Source organism: Emys orbicularis, chromosome 7 (assembly GCF_028017835.1).
Source record: "Emys orbicularis isolate rEmyOrb1 chromosome 7, rEmyOrb1.hap1, whole genome shotgun sequence".
Lineage (NCBI taxonomy): Eukaryota > Metazoa > Chordata > Testudines > Emydidae > Emys > Emys orbicularis.
In genome coordinates this window covers 29,026,486-29,050,907 of record NC_088689.1, presented here as the reverse complement: position 1 = coordinate 29,050,907, position 24,422 = coordinate 29,026,486, and the positions used below count along the sequence as shown (strand labels likewise).

General features: G+C 38.7%; 1 protein-coding gene across 1 annotated transcript in view; it reads right to left on the bottom strand.

Annotated features, from left to right (window-relative positions):
- The window catches only part of INPP5A (inositol polyphosphate-5-phosphatase A), a 278,978-nt gene that overhangs the window by 106,378 nt on the left and 148,178 nt on the right, over positions 1 to 24,422 (bottom strand). The window contains exon 6 of the mRNA XM_065407974.1: positions 16,927 to 17,046. Coding sequence (XP_065264046.1) covers positions 16,927 to 17,046 — 120 coding nt within the window. The remainder of the gene's footprint in view (positions 1 to 16,926; positions 17,047 to 24,422) is intronic.

The following is a 24,422-nucleotide window of genomic DNA, read 5'->3' as shown; positions in this document are numbered from 1 at the left end:
CTGGTGAAGACATGAAGTAATTGACCAAAATATTATGACTACAATTAGAAAAAAAATCACTAGACAAAAAGCACAAAATACTTTTATACCATATTAGGAGCACAGTGCACAACAAAGAAACAATAAATCTAAGGCACTCTGGAAGTAAATAAATACATAAGCATGATGATGCCAGAAATCCCAACTGAGCTGGAGGTAAGGGCCCACATGGATAGTTAAAGAATTATAAAGAAACCTACAGTAAGTGGCCTTCTGGAGCTATAATGCCCAGATAGGAGACATTTGTTTAAAATGGCTTTAAACATTTTAATAAATTACCCCCATTTGGACATTTCAAAGCTATAAAGTAAGAAAACACCTGGGTCTTTAAATGAGATACTGCTTTGCTTGTAAAGTATCCCTCCACATTTTTACCCAATGGCAATCTATTACATAAACAATATTATTTCACTGAAAAATTCATGCACACTGAACCTATGACAGTGATTATTTGAAGAAAATTCTCCTGCAAAGAGCTATCCTTTTCTGCTAAGAAAATCTCGAAGCCCTCCATTCAATTGACAAATTATTGCAGGTACTATTAATAAATACTATCCACTGTCAACTGCAACCAACCATTAAGAAAAGCCTGTCAGTTTTGACCTATACATAACATTAGTTTGATTAGTCCCCTCATGGCACTTTAAGGGAAAATGAGAACTTAAAAGTTAAACCATTTACATTACCACAATTTGCTCACACTATCATTGCAAAATCTGATATACGATTTGTACACAAGAAAAGCTCCGTCTGCTTTGCCAACTTTCCTGATTCATAGCCCAGTTTTGGCTTTGCTCGGTGCCATTTACTGCTGACAAAAAGCTGAGAGGTATCTCTGGAATGACATCAAGGTCTAAAGAAGTCCTCTTAAAACAAACTGATATTATGAAGATGAAATCTGTAATTGTATTATGCAAAGACGATTTTTTCAAATAAACACATTGTGCCAAAAAACTCCCAGTTAGAACTTTTGATAACTAAATTAATTAGAAAAATCTCAATCAGTTACTGAGGAACAAAATAGCAGATTGCCAATGCTGAAAATGTATTAATTAATATAATTAATAACTACATATCAATTTAGGGAATCAAAATTTTACTAGTTTGGTCTAGTTTAGTCTAGTTTGGTCTTTTGTGCGTATGCACACAATTGTTGCACACCACTTTTTGCATGCCTCCAATCTTACGGTGCTTTGCAGGTTGACTGTTACTAACATGTCCCTGTTAGTAACTGGTGTGCCCTCCATCCCCTTGTGTCAAATGTCCAAAATGATGCTTCCCTCCTTTAAAAAGTGGTGCAGAGCCATATTTTGCCCATTTGCTCCTGCATCCCAGTGTATCATTATTCTGGCAATACAATCACAATTGCACACCAGAAGCCCCAGGACATGCCTTGTGCAACTGCTTGAAGCCGCGCTGAGACCCTGGATCTCATCACCATCTGGGGAGAAGCGTTGGTTCAGGAAGCTCTTGTGGCCAGCCACAAGAATAAGGACCTTTTTGTGGACATTCCAAAGCAGATGTCTGCGAGGGGTCACTACTGGGACACTGACCAGTGCTGGATAAAGAATAAGCAGCTCAGGAGAAAGTACATTGAAACAAGGGATAAAAGGAGAAAATCGAGTAGAGGACATGGGACCTGTCAATTTTTTGATTAACTGGACAGGATTTTACATAATTACAGTTCAACCAGAGGACGGCCAGCTAGACCCACTGGAGGCTGAGCAGGAGGATGCCTGAAAAGAGCTGCCCCCTGAGAGCTAGGATCCATTTGGGACCCAGGAACCTGACGATGGCCAGCTGGAAAGCCAGCCCCTGTCTGGCCCTGCTACTACTGACCTCAATTCCTGCCCTGCATCGGCTGAACACGAGTCCCAGCCAGAAACCCAGGCCAGAACTGAAGAATCTGATCTCCTGGAGGGAACTTTGGCATGTAATTACCTATATTTACAATATATTGTATATTATTATTGTAGGCGGAGGTGAACTAGGAGCTCCCACCTCCCTCCTAACTCAGTCCTTTTGCTGCTTCCAAGTGGCAGCTGCAATCTGTGCCTCTCCCCCCACCCTTCCTCCCACAACAAATTTGAATAACTGAAGCATTCATTTGTGCAATATTCAACATTTATTGAGACAGGCCTTAGAGGAAAAGAAATGTGGTTGGTTTTTGTAGTTTACGTGAGATATGAGTGCACACTGCATGCCCTGGCAAGGCACAAACTATATTGCTCTCGGCTGAGGTACAAAAGCCCCGTAACATGCATTGGAGCTGATAAACATGGTAGGATCCTATTTGTTTTTCTCTGTACTTTCTTCGAAGTCTGCAGGGAAGATATAGCAGGACCTAAGACTAAGAAATAGCTGTTTTGTTTCACAGGGATTGGATACAGGGAATGGCTGGATGCCCTATGCCGCTGGTACAGCTTGCAAGCCCCTTCTACTTCTACAGTGGTTCTGGGGGGACCATAACTTCACAGAGTATCAAGCTGGTCAACCTTTTGCCTTTTTGAATAAGACCTTTCTCTGCTTCCTAGTCTCCCATCTCAGTACAGCAGAACCTCAAAGATACGAACACTAGAGTTATGGACTGACCGGTCAACCAGACACCATGTGAAACTGGAAGTAACCAACCAGGCAGCAGCAGAGACATAGAGAGTTGATCTGGATACCTGCTGTGTCAACTAGGCCAGACCACCTAAATCCTGGTTCCTAACACAAACAGGCAAATTCCCACTTGACTACCATTCTATGAATACTCAGACCATAGTTAAAATGTTCCTTCCCTCTGTCAAAGTGGCCTGTCTATGGCTTCATTAGCTAAGCAACAGGGGATAAGCCACGTCTCCCAGAATAACTGGACCAACCTCCACACCATTAATGTCCACAGTGCAAACAGTCCATTCACAATTAATTTTAAAAGTACTGAGTTCTGAAAGATCCTGCCATCATGGACCCTCCTAGACCATGCTGCATTTGTGTCTGTAAACCTGCCATGGTGGTCCACCAGTCCTTGGAGCACCATTGAAAAATACCCCTTTCTGTTTATAAATTCTATGCCCTGGCTGGGGAAGAAGGCTAGGGGAAGGGAGAGAGGGTAAATGATAGGCACCTGAATTCCCTCATTTGTCCCAATACAGTTTGGGAATTCCATGCAATGCAAAGCTATCAACAATCTCCTGAGTATTAACAGCTTCATGATCTAGTTAGACAGCACCTTGTGAATGGCATAACAGACCTATATGAGAATGGCCCAAACAGCTGATCTCCCCAAAATTGGCTACAGACTGGAAACATTCTGGGGTGCCCAGTTTCCAGATGGCAATGGTGACTGTTTCTCCACGGCGATGGCGGACTGTATTGTTCGTATGTTGTTGTTGCAGTTTTGTGGTCAGTTATGCACAGATCTCAAAAAAGGTAGCCGTCCCCATCCTGAAGTTCTCGCGCTGCTGCTGGTTATTCCAGCTCTGCAGAACGAGCTGCTCCGACCAATCCACACTGATATCCCGGGCTCAGAAATGGCACTGAAAACTATGTAGGTGATCTGGGAACAGCTTGGTGTCCTCCTGTTCTTCTGCCTTATCCTGATGCCACCACTGCAGAGTATCTTCCTGCTCCTACATCATCTGGTTGGTGTGAAAGTCCAATGTCAAATTCATCTGGGTCTGAGGGCTATAATACAGCCCAAGCAGCCCATGCCTATTTGTGTTTGCCATCATAGCTGTACAGAGCATTGCTGGGTCCATGCTGGCCAACAGCAATTCAAAAATGTCATGAGCCCACCTAGAAATGGGGTGGAGACAGTGGAAATATGGGATTTCTTTTAAAAATGTGAACCAACCTGACTTCCCACAGTTCACAGTGAAAATAATCCCAGGACACACACCGCTCAGCAACGAATGATGGGATACCCCTGGAGAATGCGACACTTTTAGTTCACAGCAAAGTGTTGCTGTGTGTTCACATAATGCCAACTGAAAATGGATCAGGCATTCTGTGTGTAGACTATGGTGTGACCCAGATAGAGAGAGTTTCCTGATGTGCATCAAAAAGCTTCAGCTTAAACGCCTGTGTATACACAGCCTGAGTTTTGTGGTCATTCCCTTAGACGTTGGTGCCTGCCAGGGTAATTAAGAATTCCATGCAAGCTTACTCTACTTATAAATTCCACAGATGCTAGAATCTGTGAACATGTAGGCATTATAGCCTTTTTAAATGATTAATAGCCACAAACCTACTTTTAATAGGATTCAAATTGGTTAACTACAATATATAGATGTGAAGCAGTGCCCTGGCTACTAAGACTTTTCCTTTATCCAAGGAAACCTGAATACTAGAGAGACTTCAGTAGTCTTGCTACCTCGAGGGCCTAATACTGAAATCTTTACTTTCCTGTCAGTCATCCCAATTAAAATCAATGGAACTGTTGGCGTAAAAGCTACTCCTCTTGATTAAGATTGCAGAATCAGGGTCCAAGTTGGCAGAGGCAGAGATAGTAAAGGAAATTATTTGCTCTTCCATTGGTCAATGAAAGAAGCAACACCTGCATTAGAGGGATCAGACTGCAACAGAATGCATGATAACTCAGTATACAATATTGTTTGGTCTGGACTCAGAAAAAAAAATTCAGGTGTTTAGGCTAGAATGAACCGTCTCTGAAAAATGTTCCATTCCTCTTGGTCCTGCCAGTTACAATTATAAATCTATGCAGTTCATTAAGTGTCAAATACACAGAGAAATGAGAAAACACCTTCTTCTCCCTCAGCAAGCAAGGAAGAGCAGATGTTTTGTTTTTTCAAACAAGATAGGAGAGCTTTAGAATTTGTTTTATTGTACTTTAGTATTTGCCATTATCACAATTTCCTTTGAACATGCCATGAATCAAATAATCCTTTAAAAGGTTGCAATGAATCACCCAATGGAGTGATAAATCTGAATCATGTAAAAAGAAAGCAGCCAACCCATGTCACTAGCATTAATTTAATGTTTCTTAGTGGGAGGATCTAGTGCTATTTCATTTAGCTTTTATTTGCTGTCTGTATCCGATTATCAAAAAAACCTAACATTCTTGCAAGTTTTAGGTCTTTCTGTACAGTTTTATTTTTTTTAACAGTTTATGGCAGGATATGGGACAGCAGACTAGTGAACAAAAATGTGACAGCTGCAGAGAATTATAAAGTGTTTTTTTTTTCAGTTTTACATAAAAGAGCAAACTAAAATCCATCAAGTTCTAAGTTGTGTTTGTGATAACCCTGGAATAAAAAGACCACAGAAAGCTCTCCAAAAAAGACTACAGCCATTCCCTCTACAAAAGAGAAGTTTGCTATAATCATTTGGTCAAAAATGCACTGCTCTTGCTCCACAAGGCAGTTCTTAAGTGCAAAGAATTTTGTATGTACTAACATCGTACAATAGATTCCTATTATGCTTCTGTTCATTTTAGATACCAGAATAACATTTCTAATAATGTCAACCTTATTCAATGTTATAAAGAGGTCACTGTACATACAAACTCATGGTGAACACGACTGTAAGTTAATTTTGTTCTTAATTTACTGAATGACATGGGTAATCCACTTATGCTTAATATCTGATTGCCCTCCATTTTTAAAATTTTCAGAGCTATAAATGTTAGTGGGCATACAATTGTCCATTCTTCTTTTAGTCCAATCACAGTATGGGACTCAGTGATGACCTCATTAGGCACTGAAGTCACAAGATACTAAATGCCATATAAAGTAGTATTTCCTTTTACTGATTCCACATGAATAGACCTTTTAATTTCATATAAAGGCCCTACACTTCTTGTATTAATGGTAAAGTAAAATGGAGGGACCAATCCATACCAGTGCTGCACTCATTCTTATGTGTCACCAGGTCATAAATCATGGATCTTGGCACTGCAGTAAGCTGAGCCATTCTATGATTCTTTCCCAGTGAATTGTGGAAGAACTTTTCTGTCTGTTCGACACAGGAAGAGAATTGTTGGAAGGCACTGGAGGACCATTAGCACTCAAAGCACTCAAATGGTTTAGCCTACATCCCCACTGCAAAGTGGGTGGGTTGGCACTCAGGCTTTAGCCTATAGCCCCAGACAAGTGCACTTGTCTGTACTGAGAGCACCAGCAAACTCAAGCCAGAGGGCTGTGTGTATGGCTGGGATAAGGTTAAGGACTAAACCTGAATGAGAGCCTGAGTCAACTATGCAGTGAACATACCCTCAGGGTTCGATCCTGCAAGCACTTACACAGGCAAGTAAAGTTACTCATATGCATAGATATTTGCAGGACCAAGTCCTAAATTTGGGCTACCATTATTAATCAAGTAAAGGCACAAAGGCTGAGATTATTAAAGTTGCCTAGGGAATTAGAACTTGCAATTAAAATGAATGGGAACTGGGCACCCAAAATCCATAAGTGGCTTTGAAAATCTCAAAGTGTCTAATTATGTAATTAATCAAAGATAATATGGAGTATCACACGTAACAGTTTATTCATAATGTTTATTTTTAAATCAGCAATTCAAAATTGTCAAAAGCAATTAAAATCCTTTTAAAAATAACAGGAGTACTTGTGGCACCTTAGAGACTAACAAATTTATTAGAGCATAAGCTTTCGTGGGCTACAACTTTTGTGATTTATTTTTGAGTGTTACTCAAAATATGCATTATTCTAGTGAAGATCAACAGTACGTTTATAAAAATTTACTCTCATTTATAAAGTTATCAGGCCTACTGTACATGTGTTCTCAATTCATTCAGGTTAGGCCAGAAAATAATAGGACATTATTGACTTTCACTTTACTTTCACACTTATCCCTAACATACTGTCATTGAAAAGGACAGGAGAAAAAACAGCTAAATATCAGTAATTTGGTGGTGGGGGAAGCAGTTGAACATAATTCAGTGTGACAAGAGGCAGAGTGATTTGGCTAAACCATTTCTCAGGGTACTTTGTAAGGAGGATCAGCTGCATTATTCCTTTAATAGCCATGTCTAATGCAATAGCCGGGCGGGTTTTGTCCCAAGTCAAGGTATCAGCAGCAGGTCAGAAGGTAACATTCTGTTTACACGATTATTTCCTAAAGCACTTATCTTGCCTTCGGTGTGAAAGTTGACTTTTCTGTTTGTAAGGGGGCCTAAAGAATTGAGGGAATGGGAAAAATTAGCTACACTGAGCTGGAGCTGAATAGAATTAAGTGGGAGGTCTGAGAAAGTCCTGCGGTGGCACTCAGCAGGATACCTTATTAGCCGCGTCATCGCAGTTCATTCAGGCAAACCATAACAGTGTCACCAACATTCCCACACAAAGACAAAGTTCCTCACACAGTCTATAAACATGCTTCCCCTGGCCAATTTATCCTAGCTTGACACTACTGAAAAGAGGTTTTTGTTTTGTTTTGTTTTGTTTTAAAAACAGTAACAAAACAAAACAACCTTTTTTCCTCCCTCCTTTTCCCCCATAGCTCTGCCAAACTGGCTGAATTGAGGATGGAGAACAGATGAAAAGGTATTGTCACATTTCTTGGGAAGAAACAATCCAAGGGTCAAAAATGTTATTCAATGAGCATATTTTTAATCATAACAAAAAGTGGATAGAAAAAAAAATACGGAAACGTGGATAGCCCTTAATATTTACCTATTTTTCTGGGTAGTGAACAATCTCACTAGAATTGCTATATTTTGTGTGTATTATACATGTAAAGGAATTAGTTGTATAAAACAACATTTTAAAAAATATTACATATTTAGAAAAATAGTTACAAAATAGCTCTTGCATCAATAAAGTACCTTATAGTACTAAAGAAATCAGTAACAAAATGTTTGGTCTGCATATTAAGCAAGCTACAGACCTGCTAATATAGTGGTAACTCAGAGGTAGTGAGAAATACAGAATTATAAAAGTAATTCAAAATATATTTAAAGTGATCATTTTAGCATTTTAAAAGGCACATCTTGCATGTGAAATTAGAGGATTGTAGTGAGACATCTGACATAAAATGCAGTTCAACATCCATAAATAAAGTTGTTTATAAAGAGGTATGTTGTAAGTATATTTGTATAGCATCATATCGTAATAAAAGGGATCTTAAAACCAGAAATAATCAGCACAGGGGTGGTAGATAGCAGTATAACCTAACTGAGTCACCGTGGTATTCAATTTTTAGGTTAAAACATTCATTTTGTTTACTGTTAATCTCATTAGAGCTTTGAACCAGAAGGGATCTATTTCAATTTGAATCTACTAAAATAATGCTGAAGTATGTCTGTGCATGCTGGGGTAAAACCTTTTCACATTTAACCTGATCACTGAAGTGTTCAGAAAGCATTGCAGAGTTTGAAACAATAGGGAAGTTTGCACACTTGCTATGTGCAATGCAAGACACTGAAGCCCCACTGTTCACAGCAACTAGAAAGGGAGTCATAGAGTAGTGTTAGAGTGAAGGTCACAGAAAGGTTACTGGATAGGAGACAGAACCACTGATAAGTATTTAACAATCAGATACAGGTTCCCAATCAGATTAAAGAGAAAACAGTAATGGAGCATTAAATTATATACTTTTCACTTCTATTTATCTTTAAATTCCAGTGAGTCCTAATAACAACTCCTATAGTGACTTCTGGTGGAAAGCAAAGGAACAACTACAGTGAAATCTCTGTTACACTATCACAGCCTGGCCAGGACACTGAAGGTTGAGCTACCAGAGACAATTAAGGTTTGGCTAACACAGCACCAGACATGTGGCCTTTAGGCTCCTAGTCCCATCAATCCCACCTTCACTTAAAAAAAAAAAAAAAATTCAGCCTAATACTTACATTGGCCACCTCTTCCTTAAAATTTTTTCTATAGGAATCCACAAAAAAGGACCACTAGATTTAAGAATAATGAATTTTTAAGAAAAGTTAACTGGTGACAGTCTAAGTGTACCTAAACAGACCTAATGTAAGTGCTTTCAGTGGCATATCTAAAAATGTAGTAATATTGTCATTAAAAAGCTGAACTTTATCATATCTCTGTGCCCTACTCTTTTTGATATAATAGCTAAAACCTATTAATAATATCAAAACATCTCTAAAGGTCAAGCAGAAAACAGCAAGATGAAAGGAGTTGTCAAGAAGGTAAGGCAATCATCTTAATACTCAAGGCATTTGCCAGGGCTGTTTAACTAATATGTGATGTTCACTTTTAATTTCAATATAGTGCCATTTGGGCAAAAAATGTTCTATTTTTTAATTAATTACCATGTCAGTAGCTATTAAGATTAAAACAAAGACCACATCAATAATAAATATTAATCCAAAGAAAGGATTACAAGAAGAGCAATAAAAATCAATTTTTAGCGCTGGAAAACTGTGACTTTTTCTAGTTTGACTGGTATTTTCATTATATTGACAAAACCATGATCTTACCTGACACTGACATTCACCTAATGTAATAGCAGCCATGTATAATGATGTAAGTACTTGTCAATTTTACTACAGTAGAACACAATTCTATTACACTGAGGTTAAGTTATAAGGAAATTCTCTTGCTCTTCATCAGATGTAAAACAACACATATGGATCAAGGAATTCGAGAAACTGTTTTTTTTGTTTTTTTTTTTAAATAGTTCCCTGTTATGTCATGGGAGATTAAAACTCTTCCAAATAATTTGTGAAACTCACAGTGTTAATAATCTTTATACTTACTCATTGATAGAGAATAGACTCCTACTACTGTATGTCTTAATACACATCGTAAGTATAGCTACCCTATAATATATTAAAGGATTGGGTAAAACAAAATAAAACACTGTGACAATTTAATAAAAAACATACCCGGAAACTGGGCCATAAAATGTCCTGCAGAATATTCCAGCATGGGGTTTTGTTCTACTACCTCATGAAAGTTAGAAATGCAAATCATACTTTTGCCTTTTTGTGATACAATTAGAAGTGATCAGAGGATAGGCATTGCATGTCCTAGTTAGGTAACCAACATTACAAGAAGAAGATTAAATAACACTCCTGCCACCACTTTCTCTCCAAATAGAAACACTGACATTTTTTTTTTATTCACAGGGAGGGTATAAGATGTGGCAGAAGCTTGCCACCATTACCCTTCCAGTGACCTCAGCCTGGAAGCATTGCTCTGTGGCTGTGGGAGATAAAGGAGCCACTAAGTCAGTCCTCCACCACATATGTAGAAAACACTGATAATAAATAAATAAGATGACTCAGTGGTGAAAACAAATCTGTATAATCTGGGAATGTCAAAGAATGTCTTCCTAAATTTTAAAATCTTGTGCTTCATCTACTATACAAACACATGCCATTGTTCTGAATATATCCTTAAAAATATAAATGCATGTTTACCATTTGAAAAATAACTTTGTAAAATTATGTAATAAATATGCAACCCCCCCCCCCCTAAAAATACTACCCAATTTAAATTCAAAACCCATGTGTGCATGTTATCTAAGCAATACTCATTAGTTAATTTTCTGACCAATAGTGTCAGATATGTAAAAGGCTGAGCCAGTGGAAAAACAAGAGGAAAAAGCCCCCAGCCTTTGACTTTATCTGACAGGTTGAAGGTAACAAGATAATTTTGCTGGATTTATTCTTTGTGGAACATATTATACAAACACACTAATTTTGAGAGCACTTAACCCTAGTTTAAAGAGCGGGAGGGAGAAGAGACTGAATATTAATGAGATGGACCCAATGTGTTTAATGAAAAGTTGCTTTTTCTGAATGTGACATTGGATGTTAAACCCTGGTTAGAAGATATTTGAATGGAAGGCATATTTGCCTTGGGACTACACTTTATTTGGGCACATCACAAATTTCCTTATAAACTTGAAAATGCCATGGTTGCAGTCGGAATATTCACTTGTTAAAGTAAGTATTGTAAAAATGAGATGGATGGAATAAAACAGGGTTAAAATGATGTGGGCTACTCCTAGAATTTTCTCAAATGACCCAGATCTTTAGAATGAAGTTTTCCTTTGCCTAGAAACGAAGTGGCTTTTCTTTTCCTCATTCAGCTGCTAGTTCTGGGAAAAGCCCAAAGAGAAACATTTAGATTGGAGGGGTCTTTGAGAAGATGTGACAGTTGACTGATGAGCATCCATAAAATGACAAAGAATAGTTGTGTGAAGCCTGTGCATCACATCGCCTCTCCCTGGGAAACTAATTGCTCTGAATTGTTAATAGTAACATTATTTTTCTGGCAATCATTTCTTTTGAATACCCAAAATGAGCATGAAACAGCTCCTTTGACCGGACATAAAAGTTAAATGTCCCAATGTTGATCAAATTAACTTCAGCTATGTGACAATGGACTATATTTGTGAGAAAATAATGAAGGGCACAAAGGGGTGCTTTATGCCAAGATTTCACAGTTGTAATGTAAAAATGTTTCTGTTGAACTAGGCCAGGCAACATTTCAAAAGGAAAACAGAAGAGCACTGTCACTTTCTAAAAAAAAAGCTCATTTCATGGATCTGAATGGTCTGGATAATTTCAGGAAGTTTCAAAGGTTGGCACATCAAGAACGACAGCATCAAGCTACTATCTCGCATCCTGATTCTTATTTAACTCTCATATAATACTCATAAAGAACACCCTCTTGTAGTCCTTAGTCAGGCAACAATCCTATTGAAGTTGACAGAAATTTTCCCTGAGTCAGGGCTGTAGGATTTGGCTCAAAAGTAGTCTAATTTCCTGCAGACAAAAAGACTAATTTGTAAATAAAATATTTATGTAGGCGTGAAGTGAAGCATGTGCATGAAGTCTGTGATCTACACTGTTAACCGCATGTTCCTCTCCCTATTTCACATATGAACTTAATTCCCCAAATTTAGAAGTTATGAAGATGCAATTGCAGTGAAGACAGGGGCGGGATTAGGCAAGTACATTATCCAATAAGGGAAGGGAAGCAGCTTTCAGATGTTCACTTCTGAAGCATATGGAGTAAATTCAGTCTCTGTTATATCAGTGTAAATCCAGAGTAACACCATTGACCTCCAAGAAGTTAGACTGGATTCATGCAAATGCTGAGAAAAGGATTTGTCTATATATAGTCTACAACAAAAAGTCCATGATAATTCTGTCTTCTTCATGGTCACTGAATTATAAAGGTAAAAAAATAAAACGACACACTACACACATACTCCAGTTGCCCTTTGCACATTCTCCTCACCACATTATTCTTATGCCTCCACTTTTTATTTTTTAAAACCAAAATAAGCTGTTTACTATTCTAATATTATTGTATTTGCATTCAAAAAATCGTATTTGGAATTACTACATAATCATGCAAACATTTCTAGATACCTCTAACATTAACTTTCATTTTTAAAAAGTTTATAATTTAAAGATATTTGAGAAGCTTCATGCCTATGTACTAAAGCTTTGGCATAAAATAATGTATGTGGTTAACAAGACTTTTGTAATGTTAAAATAATTTACTTAAGTTTTACTTGTATCTATTGCTTTTAATTCTTGCATAAGAGAATCTTGTGGTCATTTGAACCCCACATTAACGAGGTAGCAGTTTGTTAACGTTTATGAAGATATTCACAGAAATGCAGATGGACACAGAGGACAGAACTATGGTTCACTTACTCCCACAGTGACTTACATCAACTGTGAGAAGGTGTTTCTGTTTCATTCACTGAAGGTTTAGCTCATTAAACTGTTTTCCTTCTCAGTATTGTTCACTGAGTCTGAACTGCATTGCAGTTAAATGCTCTTTAGCAGTTTAAAGGCTTTAGAGGAAAAGACTTATCAGCCTCTGTTTTTAACAGCACTAAATCTGCATTATTAGTTCATGCAGATAAGGGGATTTAAAGGCCTGGCTTGAAAACTCTCTCTTCTATGTTTATCTGACACTGCATAGCTCCTGTAGCTCAGCTGGAAATGTAGATCTATGAAGCTTTAAAGAGAGATTAAAGCCAAGAAAAGAAGTACTTTCCCCCCTATAGATGTTCTCACTTTTCCTTTTCTTACTGTCTGAAGGAGTGATGGCAGACAATGGTCAAAGATGGTTCCCAAAACCTTCTGAATGGGGACACTGTTGGTGGTAGCATTCATTCAAAGTGAGCTTCAGTGTATTGTCCTCCCCAATCAGCAGATCAGAATAGAGTTTGCTGGTGGCTGCCAAAAGGTTAGCAGTGCCCATGAAAGGGGTTTCCCATTATTCACTGCTCTTACAGAACTCCTCTTTTGTGCTAGTCAGCCCATCATTTCTCTATGGAGGTCCGGATCTGCGGCTGGCTGCTCTCTCAAAATGAGCAATTCATGTGAATGCAAACCCACAGTAGTAGTGCAACCTAAAATTGAAGGTTTTCTTTTCTAAAGACAGGGGAGTTAGGGCAGTTTTTGGCAATGTCACATTTTAATGATATACTATCATGACATCTTTGACCCACAGTTAACACTAATACTACAGTCTGATTTCCTTACCCTTGCCAGGGCATCGTGGGAGGTCCAAAGCCAAAATTAGCTAAATGAAGCACATAGCATGCTGTGGCAAGCAAGCAATAAATAATACAGATAGATCTGTTTAGGTTCCTTAATGCAGAACAAAAGAGAAGAGGAACAGAAAAAAAACAAAAACAAAAAACAAAGCAAAGGAATAATTATCTTATCTGTTGGGGTACTGTAACAATATATATCATATTTTTTGGCTAAAAGCACTCCCAGTCAAACAGATCTAGAAGTCACTGAAGCTTAGTTCATTAATTCAAAGTATCTCTTATAAACTTATACAGCCAATCTATTTACATAACATCAAAAAAGTTCATGATTTAAAAAAAAATGTTTTAACCGCTTTACTCTGATAGAAATGGCATCAGAATAATGATTTCTCTTCTTCCAGCCCTCCCAAAAGTGAGAACGACACACTAAATGTTAAAGCATTTCCTACCTACCCCCTACTGGTTTATAGTGGAAAAGTAGGTTGTGCACACAGTGGAAAAAAGCTAAATCTTTCATTAAATAGATGGGCCAGTTTTTAGCTAAATGAAAATTATCCTGGAGACATAAGCAGAGAGGTAAGTCTTTGGCTACTATATTTTCTAAATAAGAAAGTATCTATACCTAATTCTATACTTTAAAAGTCTTTCAATTAAATCTAAAAATAGGAAAAAGCACAATACTGTCTACATACAAACAAGGTATTTTATGCTGGATATCTAAATTTGGCTCTATTTCCTCTTCATTTTCTATAGGAAACAATCAGCAAAATAAACTATTTTTCTTTCGTAGATAATTCCTTACAGAGAATGATATTGTATGCAGCATCTCAGTGCAAAGGGGAACATTGTGTGTAAATGATGGAGAGAGGAGCTGGTTCATTGACCATGAGTCACCCTTAATCTCAGCCCAACATTTGAGCACAGCCTAACCTTTATTAGGGTGGAGGAATGGGGATTTTTAAGATCCTCCCATATTTGTACGCATTTACCCCTTCTCCCTTGCTCATCTGACGCCCCCGCTCCCCCATCCCCCCAAAGTGCTCCTTATGAGGCTACCCATCCAGTGCTGCTCAAAGCAATGGCTTAGGGGAGGGATGCACAAGCCACTCTTAGTACCTGCCAGTCTGAACTTGGATTTCCCATATAGCAATACTCTTAGGCTGATCTCCAGTATATTAAGGCTCAAATAAATAAAGTTAACTCACTCAACCTTTTCTGAAAAGATGTGGCTGTGACAGTTTCTTCACTGGACTTGGACATCTTTTACTGAAAAACCACGGGCAGGATTGAACTGGGGACCTCTGGAGCTTAGTGCATGAGCCGGCAACGTTCGGCACGCGGCTCGCCAGGGTAAGCACCCTGGCGGGCCGGGCCAGTTTTATTTACCTGCTGACGCGGCAGGTTCGGCCGATCGCAGCCCCCACTGGCCGCGGTTCGCCGTCCCGGGCCAATGGGGGCGGGCGAGAAGCGGCGCGGGCGAGCGATGTGCTGGCCGCGGCTTCTCGCTGCCCCCATTGGCCCGGGACAGCGAACCGCGGCCAGTGGGGGCCGCGATCGGCCGAACCTGCCGCGTCAGCAGGTAAATAAAACTGGCCCGGCCCGCCAGGGTGCTTACCCTGGCGAGCCGCGTGCTGAACGTTGCCGACCCCTGCTCTACCGTATGAGCTAAAAGCCAACTGGCTCTTAACCAAGGCTGTAGAGCAGACTCATTTAATTCTCTCTCTCTCTAAGTGGTCTCGGTGCCACTAGATGGGACAGAACACCACACCCAGGAGGTGTGTGGGTTACACTAGGATTTGTAGAGAGGGAACTTGGGAAGCATGGGGGCTTAGAAGGAGGAGTAGGGAAAGCAGCATGTCATGGTATCTACAGAGGCTTAGTCTTCACTAGGAGAAAAGGTCTGTTTTTAGCACATTAGCTAACATGTTCAGATCCTACTGAGTCAAGGCAAATTGTAGTTTTAACAAGTGTTAGCTGGTCGAGGACCCTATGGTTTGTCTCAACCAGCTAACTTATGTCCGTTACATAAGTTAGCTACAACTTGCCTTGTCTGCATTAGGATTTTAAACATGTTAATTAACATATATTAGAATGCACTTGTTTCCTGCCCAGAGAGAAAAAGATGGCCATACTGGTGCCAGCTGACTGTGTGTGTGAGGGTGAGGAGGCAAAGTCTGGGGAGAGTGTATGTGAGAGAGTGGAAGGGACGTGTCTTGCAAGGAACAAGGGAGGGAAGGTTGGGTGCAGGGTGATGGGAATCTGTTAAGAAGCAGGGAGATGTAACTACTAGCAATGTCACAGAAAGCATGCATGTATGTTTGAAGATGAGAAAATTTCAATGTTTAGATAAGAAAGGAAAAGAGAAAGAACTGCATGAAAAGAACCATGTTATGAATGAACCTATTCACTCCTAATATCAAATTATAGAGAGATTCCTAAAAAGTTAAAAGAACAGGAGTACTTGTGGCACCTTAGAGACTAACAAATTTATTTGAGCATAAGCTTTCGTGGGCTACAGTTAAAGTTAAGTTACATTTACAGTATCACCATTATGTCATAGATAACATTGCATATGAAGACTTCTTTAAAGAGAAACTTTTAGGCTCTATTTCTCTGGGAAACATGAAGTCAATCAATACTTCATAAAAGAAACATTCAAATCTTCCAGAAGAATCATTAGATGTGACAGTTCAGGCTACTGCTGTATAAACATACTTCCTTTCTGCCTATACATGTATGCCCATACATAAATCATCTTTTCTTGATGGATGCCTTTATCATGGATCCATAACTGCTAAAGAGGATTATCAAAAGTTTCTTTAGCATATTCTGACAGTGCACTGCCCAGTGGACTGAGTTTACTTTGTTAGCACTTTTATAGACTGTGGTGCTATCAATAGCTGTGTACAAATAATATATTCTCTTTTACAAACAGATTAGATGTTTAGTGTACACTGCCTGTGTTGAGATTAACATACCTTGCATTAAAAACACATTTGAACATCAACACTATTTGTTTTTACTTAGCCCCTGTGTAGACTAGGGGGAAAAAGGTGTACTTTTAAGATGTGCTAACACATTTTAAAAATATACTTTTTTCCCTAGGCTACAAAAGGCTATAGAAAGTCCATAGAAATTCCCCAGTCTTTTCAATTTCTTTTAAAATAATCAGCATCACAAACGGACCTCTAATCGGATCCATATGAAAACATTCTTAACTCTTATAAAAAGTGTATTGTTTTAATCTGTATTAGTGCAGTTTTGCAAGTGGAGGAAAATGCTATAAACAGTGTACTGTGTGTGACTGTTATTGGACAATGGAATAAAAAAATCTCGGTATGGCTAGAAAGTAATTTTTATCATAGCTTTTATAAACTACTAAGGGGAAGAGGAGGATGAGAGAGACTAATAGAGACTAATACATACCTATCAAGTACATAACCAAGAGCCTTATGTCGTATTCCTGAGTAAACCGATGGGCTTGTTTCCCAAGCAATTAAATTGGAAGCATCATGGAAAAGATGAATGTTTACCAAGTCAAAGGCACTATGACAAAGGAAAAACAAATAAAATGACTCAGGATAAAAGAAAAAACATTAGCAGCAAGCTGCGGAGCATTCAACATCATAGCACAACATTGTATATTCACTGCTACAGCAACTTACATTTACTCATCCAGACAGTGCAAAGTTATGCTATCATATAGAAATTGCCATGGAGAGTAGCACCAATCTGATCCATAGTTAAGGTTTCAGCTAGGCTTCTGTTTAAAGTTTATGTATTATACAAAAATAGAAAGATTGAGATCAATTACAGCTCAGAGACAGGGGTGGGGATTTTTGTGCAAACTGGGCAAACTGTAACTTGACATGTGCATAACTAGAGTTGGTTGGAAAAATTCAGATGAAACAGTGTTTTAGAGATTGAAACATTTTGTGGAAATGGTTTGATTTCACTGAAGATCCGATGGAACCTACCTGACTTCCTGCCAGCTCATCTGCCTGCCCACCCAGTGGGCTACCAGGAACCCCAGGACTTCCAGGCTCTGTGGCACCAAGGCAGCCTTCCAGGCAGACAGCCCCAGAGCTGGTGTTCCATTCCCTTTCACAGAGAATTTTGACATTTTTGGTTTTGCTCCTCATTGGAATGAAACCAAATCTTGAAATATTAAAATCCTCTGCAACATGGACTTACCTTTCTCTTACCAGCTCTATGCATAACAACTAAATAAGAACATAAGAATGGCCATACTGGGTCAGACCAAAGGTCCATCTAGCCCAGTATCCTGTCTTCCGACAGTGGCCAATGCCAGGTGCCGCAGAGGGAATAAACAGATCAGGTAATCATCAAGTGATCCATCCCCTGTTGCCCATTCCCAGCTTCTGCAAACAGAAGGTAGGGACACCATCCGTGCACATCCTGGCTAATAGCCATTGATGGACCTATCCTCCATGAATTTATCTAGTTCTTTTTTGAATCCTATTATAGTCTTAGCCTTCACAACATCCTCTGGCAAGGAGTTCCACAGGTTGACTGTGCGTTATGTGAAAAAATACTTCCTTTTGTTTGTTTTAAACCTGCTGTCTATTAATTTCATTTGGTGACCCCTAGTTTGTGTGTTCTGAGAAGGAGTAAATAACACTTCCTTCTTTACTTTCTCAACACCAGTCATACTTTTACAGACCTCTATCATATCCCCCCTTAGTCATCTTTTTTCCAAGCTGAAAAGTCCCAATCTTATTAATCTCTCCTCATATGGCAGCTGTTCCATACCCGTAATAATTTTTGTTACCCTTTTCTGAACTTTTCCAATTCCAATATATCTTTTTGAGATGGGGCGACCAAATCTGCATGCAGTATTCAAGATGTGGACATACCATGGATTTATATAGAGGCAATATGATATTTTCTGTTTTATTATCTATCCCTTTCTTAATGATTCCCAACATTCTGTTCACTTTTTGACTGCAGCTGCACATTGAGTGGATGTTTTCAGAGAACTATGCACAATGACTCCAAGATCTCTTTCTTGAATGGTAACAGCCAATTTAGACCCCATCATTTTATATGTATAGTTGGGATTATGTTTTCCAGTGTGCATTACTTTGCACTGAATTTCATCTGCCATTTTGTTGCCCAGTCACCCAGTTTTGAGAAATCATTTTGTAGCTCTTCGCAGTCTGCCTGGGACTTAACTATCTTGAGCAATTTTGTATCATCTGCAAATTTTTCCACCTCATTGTTTACCCCTTTTTCCAGATCATTTATGAATATACTGAAAAGGACTTGGCCCAATACAAGGACACCACTATTTATCCCTCTCCATTCTGAAAACTGGCCATTTATTCCTACCCTTTGTTTCCTATCTTTTAACCAGTTACCAATCCATGAGAGGACCTTCCCTCTTATCCTATGACAGCTTACTTTGCTTAAGAGCCTTTGGTGAGGGACCTTGTCAAAGGCTTTCTGAAAAGTACTAAGTACACTATATCCACTGGATCCCCCTTGTCCACATCGTTGTTGACCCCCTCAAAGAATTTTAGTAGATTGGTGAGGCATGATTTCCCTTTACAAAAACCATGTTGACTCTTCCCCAACAAATCATGTTCATCTACGTGTCTGACAATTTTGTTCTTTACTATCGTTTCAACCAGTTTGCCCAGTACTGAAGTCAGGCTTGTAATTGCCGGGATCACCTCTGGAGCCCTTTTAAAAAATTGGCGTCACATTAGCTATCCTCCAGTCATTTGGTAGAGAAGGTGATTTAAATGATAGGTTACAGACTACAGTTAGTAGTTCTGAAATTTCACATTTGAGTTCCTTCAGAACTCCTGGTGACTTATTACTGTTTAGTTTATCAATTTGTTCCGAAACCTTCTCTAATGACACCTCAATCTGGGTGAGTTCCTCAGATTTGTTACCTAAAAAGAATGGCTCAGGTTTGGGACTCTCCCTCACATCCTCAGCCATGAAGACCGATGCAAAGAATTCATTTAGTTTCTCAGCAATAACTTTATCGTCCTTGAATGCTCCTTTAGCATCTCAATCATCCAGTGGCCCCACTGGCTGTTTAGCAATTGATCTTGTTTATGTAACCTCTGTCTGCCCATCCTCCTTTCCCTCCCCCTATTATTGCAGCTTTCAGTAGTTCTGCCATATCTGCCATAAGAATGTAAGCTCTTTGGGGTAGGGATTGTGTCTTGCTATATGCCTGTACAGTACCTTGCATATTTTGGACAGTGTTGTAATATGAACAACAATAATCGTATCTTGGCAATATTCCTGTCTATATGACGTCCTTTGCAATGTCAATTGCACTATACACCTCTACCCCAATATAATGCGATCCGATATAACACGAATTCGGATATAACGCGGTAAAGCAGCGCTATGGGGGGGCGGGGCTGCGCGCTCCAGCGGATCAAAGCAAGTTCGATATAATGTGGTTTCACCTATAATGCGGTAAGATTTTTTGGCTCCCGAGGACAGCGTTATATTGGGGTAGAGGTGTACCCTCTATTTTTACTTCCGATTTTAAGAAACATTCTAATGAATATAATGTCACTTTACCTTATACCATTAGCATCTCATTCTGCTTCCATTGAACAAACCCTAGAACTTCACAGTTCCAGCCTCTGCTTCTGTGTTGCAGCAAACATTTCCTTCAATAGCTTTGCTTTGAGTAGGGAGATTAAAGGTATATATGCACTACAGCTGTTAGGTGTGATTTCCAGCTTGAGGAGACACACCTGTGCTAGCTCTGATGGAGGTAGTGTGCTAAAAACAGAAGTGTAGCCATGGTGGTGCAAGCAGTGCAAGGGATTAGCTGGTCCAAGTATATACTTGGGGTCTCAAATGGATCATATGTGGGGTGGCTAGCCCTTCCCGCTGCTCACACTCCTGCAGCTACTCTTCTATTTTGAGTGCACTAACTTAATCAGAGCTAGCATGAGTATGTCAACTCGAGCTGGAAATTATTCTTTCTAACTCCAGGGTAGACGTATCCTTAGTCTCTCTACTCAGAGCAAAGCTGTTGAAGGAACTGTTTGCTGTGGCACAGAAGCAGAAATTGGAGCCATGAAGTTCCAGGTTTTATATAATGGAACCAGTTTTAGCTACCAAAATACAGAGTTTCATTTGCTTCTGTGGCCTTTGAGGCCGTAGTTAACTAATTGTTAGTCTCCAGCCCAGAAGATTTTTTCTGTGTGAGAGAAGCTAGAATTTTCCCCAAATGTACAATCTAGAAAGGTTTTAAAAACCTTTGGGTAAAAGGAACTCTATAAATCATATGAAAAGTAATGTGTTTAAACAAATCTGAATTTCTTACACGTGGTCACCTGTTATTTAGTGAACAGGCACATGCACGCTTAAACAGATGGCCATAGTCTTACACCTATTTCATTAGGTATATGTTCTCTGCCTATGCCTGACCCTTCTCCATCACCTTTGGATGCCTGCATGCCCATCAGAGCATCCTGCTAGTAGTTACACACAAGTTTGACCATAGCAACTGCAATTCTGCTCATCCCTTAAGCAGATCACACAAAGGTTTGTGGGGCCTCTTAATTTTTACCCTTTACAATGGAGTGGCCCTCTAAAGGGCAGGCAGAAAATAGCCCTATGAAAATTATACACAATATAAAGTTTAATCAAATCATTCAGCCACACAGCCCAATCCCTCCAGCAATTATTCATTTCCTATCTTGGAATAAAAATTTACTCTGAACCCATCCTTGAATAATGTTTTCTCTAAACACAGCTTCTAAGTGTCCCAAAATAGGAAGCCCAAGAAGGCAGCACAGACCTTGGGGTCCCTCATGAGGCAAGAAGAAAAGACTTGGTTAGTTACCAATAATTGGTGTTCTATAAATATATATCTATCTCCCCATGTAAGTATTCTCACACTTCTTATCAAACTGTCTGTACTGGGCTATCTTGATTATCACTGCAAAAGTTTTTTTTCTCTTACTTAATTGGCTTCTCAGAGTTGGTAAGACAACTCCCACCTTTTCATGCTCTGTGTATGTGTGTGTATATATATCTCCTCAATATATGTTCCATTCTATGCATCCAAAGAAGTGGGCTGTAGCTCACGAAAGCTTATGCTCAAATACATTTGTTAGTCTCTAAGGTGCCACAAGTACTCCTGTTCTTTTTATAAATATATATTCCTCCACAGAGCCCCATCCTTGGAGGCACATGCTGTGCCACCTGGATTCAGGAAGATTAAAGAGCATTAAACTTATCTGACAGTTGCCTGCCTAACTTATGGTGAAATCAGAGTTTATCAAAGGAGGAAGTAGCCGTTCCCTTGTTTGTCACCAAATGCTCAGCCAATTAATGTGCATATTCTAAATACAACAACCAAGAACAATATTAATCACTTACGAATATTGTATGTGAACATTTGTCACACAGTTTAAAATCAAACTCTCCTTGTTTTAGGATCTGAAATGCTTCACATTCTAAATATCCACAGAAGAGAAAAATACCTTTGTTTTTTATAACTATCTTTGAACAACAGAACACATGAAGAGCTACAGTAAAGAGTCAGAGAACATGGGAAATGTGGTGAGACACCAACAGTTCCAAGTCCAATGGCAAAAGGAAAAGCTGCACCTTGTGGGACAGGGCTGAGATGCCTCCCTTATAGATATGGCTGTGGTGCATATATTGTGGTATAATGTTACCCTATTACACCCTTACTGCTTTTTCCAGTTCTGGATCCATACAGCAGCACACATGATTCCTAAGAGTAAGGATCTGTGAAGGCAGTTTGGTGAATATTAAGTATTTTTCCTTATCATAAGATAGGAACCACATTCAAGCTTTCTGGGGTTGGGACTCGCCTGTGTTTGTACAGTGTCCTGCACAATCAGATCCCAATATCAGTAATTATTAATAATATAATTTGCATATAAACACTTTCAAAATCTATATCACCTACATAAGCCCTTTGTCTTGCATATACCTCTGTTGTGAATGTTACTCATTTAGGGTGTATTTCAGCAAGATACTTTAGGACATATCTAACTTTAAGCACATGAATCTTGACTTCAAAGAGACTATTCATGTGCTGAAAATTAGGTACATGCATAAATACATTGCTGTATAGGTTCCTAAATCTGGATCAAATGTGTTCAGAACACAGAATCTCAGAGAGCTCCAGTTCTCTATCTCACCCAAAGAGTTAACAATATTAATGCAACCAATTAAAAAACAGATAAACTATCTACCAAAGAAACGTCTAATAGTCAACTGCAGATGACCATAGGAAACAAAGTTAATAGGTGGTACAGCTTCTTCTCAGAAAACGTTTTTTTATGTAATATTGTAATGATCTTGGACATTATTTGGTTGTAAAAAAAAAAAAAAAGTTCAAGGCGCAGATGACTCATCAGGCTGATGCAGTTTAAGGCACATCAGTTTCCATAGCCAATACCGTTGACTTCTCACCTCTGTGGATCAGGTACCCATTTTGCAGTTGGGCGAACTAGAGGTAGCCTTTCAGTGTGAGATTGAGCAAGACTCAAACCCACAGCTTTGGGGATTATAATGAAGTACTTTAACCACTCAGCCACCATGCCTCAACCTATCTAAGGGTACCTTATTCATGCTTTCTTGATGGCACAATACATTATTATTTACTCTGCTTTTTTTTAGAATCTATTGGATGCATTTGATATTTAGAACAAGATCTTCCATTCTAATTACCCAAAATTATATCAGAAACAACCATTAATTTCCCCTGAAATCTGCCATATCTATAGCAGCAGTTTACCAACAACTTGAAGAATAAGAAACATATATTTGGTGTTCTTCAGAGATAGAGCTTGCCTCTTTCTGAGCCAACCATTCATTCCTGGATAAACGAAGGTGAAATTTAGCCAATTTTTCCAGTTTTTTTTCTTTCCAATTTTTGTCCCTTGCACTCCTTTTAAATTTTAAAGACAAATAAAGAAATATGCCCCAAAATAAATAAATATGAAATAAGCTTAAATGTCTCAAATATAGAGGCTTTTCCTCTTAAATGTACCACAACATCAGAGTCAGTCTGCGCTGAAGTTTCTCTGGTTTAGGTCACTGAGATATGTGACCTAGTCTCAGCCACTCTACACAATAATGCTTGGCTTTAAAAACTATTGATAAGTTAAGAAATAATGCAAAACTAACGTAAGAGTGAATGTTAGTCCACATGACCTTCTCTCTTATAAGCCTATCATCAGACACAACTCAAGTGGGTTTGGTAATCTCATGATGTAATACACATAATTGATAGTCAAGTACAGTCAGTGTCACAAACTTTTCAAACAGATCACAAAATATTTTCCCTCACATTATTGATATTAGGTTCAGATCCTTTTGTTCACACTGAACTTTCGAACAGCTTTTCTTACTATGTTGCACTTAGTTTTCTAACTGTTCACATTATTTTCTAAGTAACATTATTTTAGCATAAATTACTAATTCATCTCAGGGTTACACAACAAACTCACACTTTCCTAAGCACTCTTAAAAGGAAAGGATTGCTAAATATCTTAAATATTCACCATTTTAACTGAATATATTTATATTTAAAGACCTATGCAGCAATAATAATTTATTGAAAACAGGAGACATCTATGAGGGATAAACCTCTCAATTCCCTTTGATTTCTTATGGAGGCACTATCCCATCTAACATATAATAACTAAAAATGTAACCCTACAGATAAGAGCAAACTGAATATTTACGATTCCGAGTTTTTAAATATTTGGCCAGCATAGGATGAGCCACAATCTGGGCCCAAAATAGTAAGGCAGACCTAAATTCTGCAAAGAAAGAACAATTGCTCATTGCAAATGTGTTTCAGTGCACAAATATGTAGCAGGAACTGATGTATATGGCTTGATCCAACACCCAGTGAAGTCACTGGAAGTTTT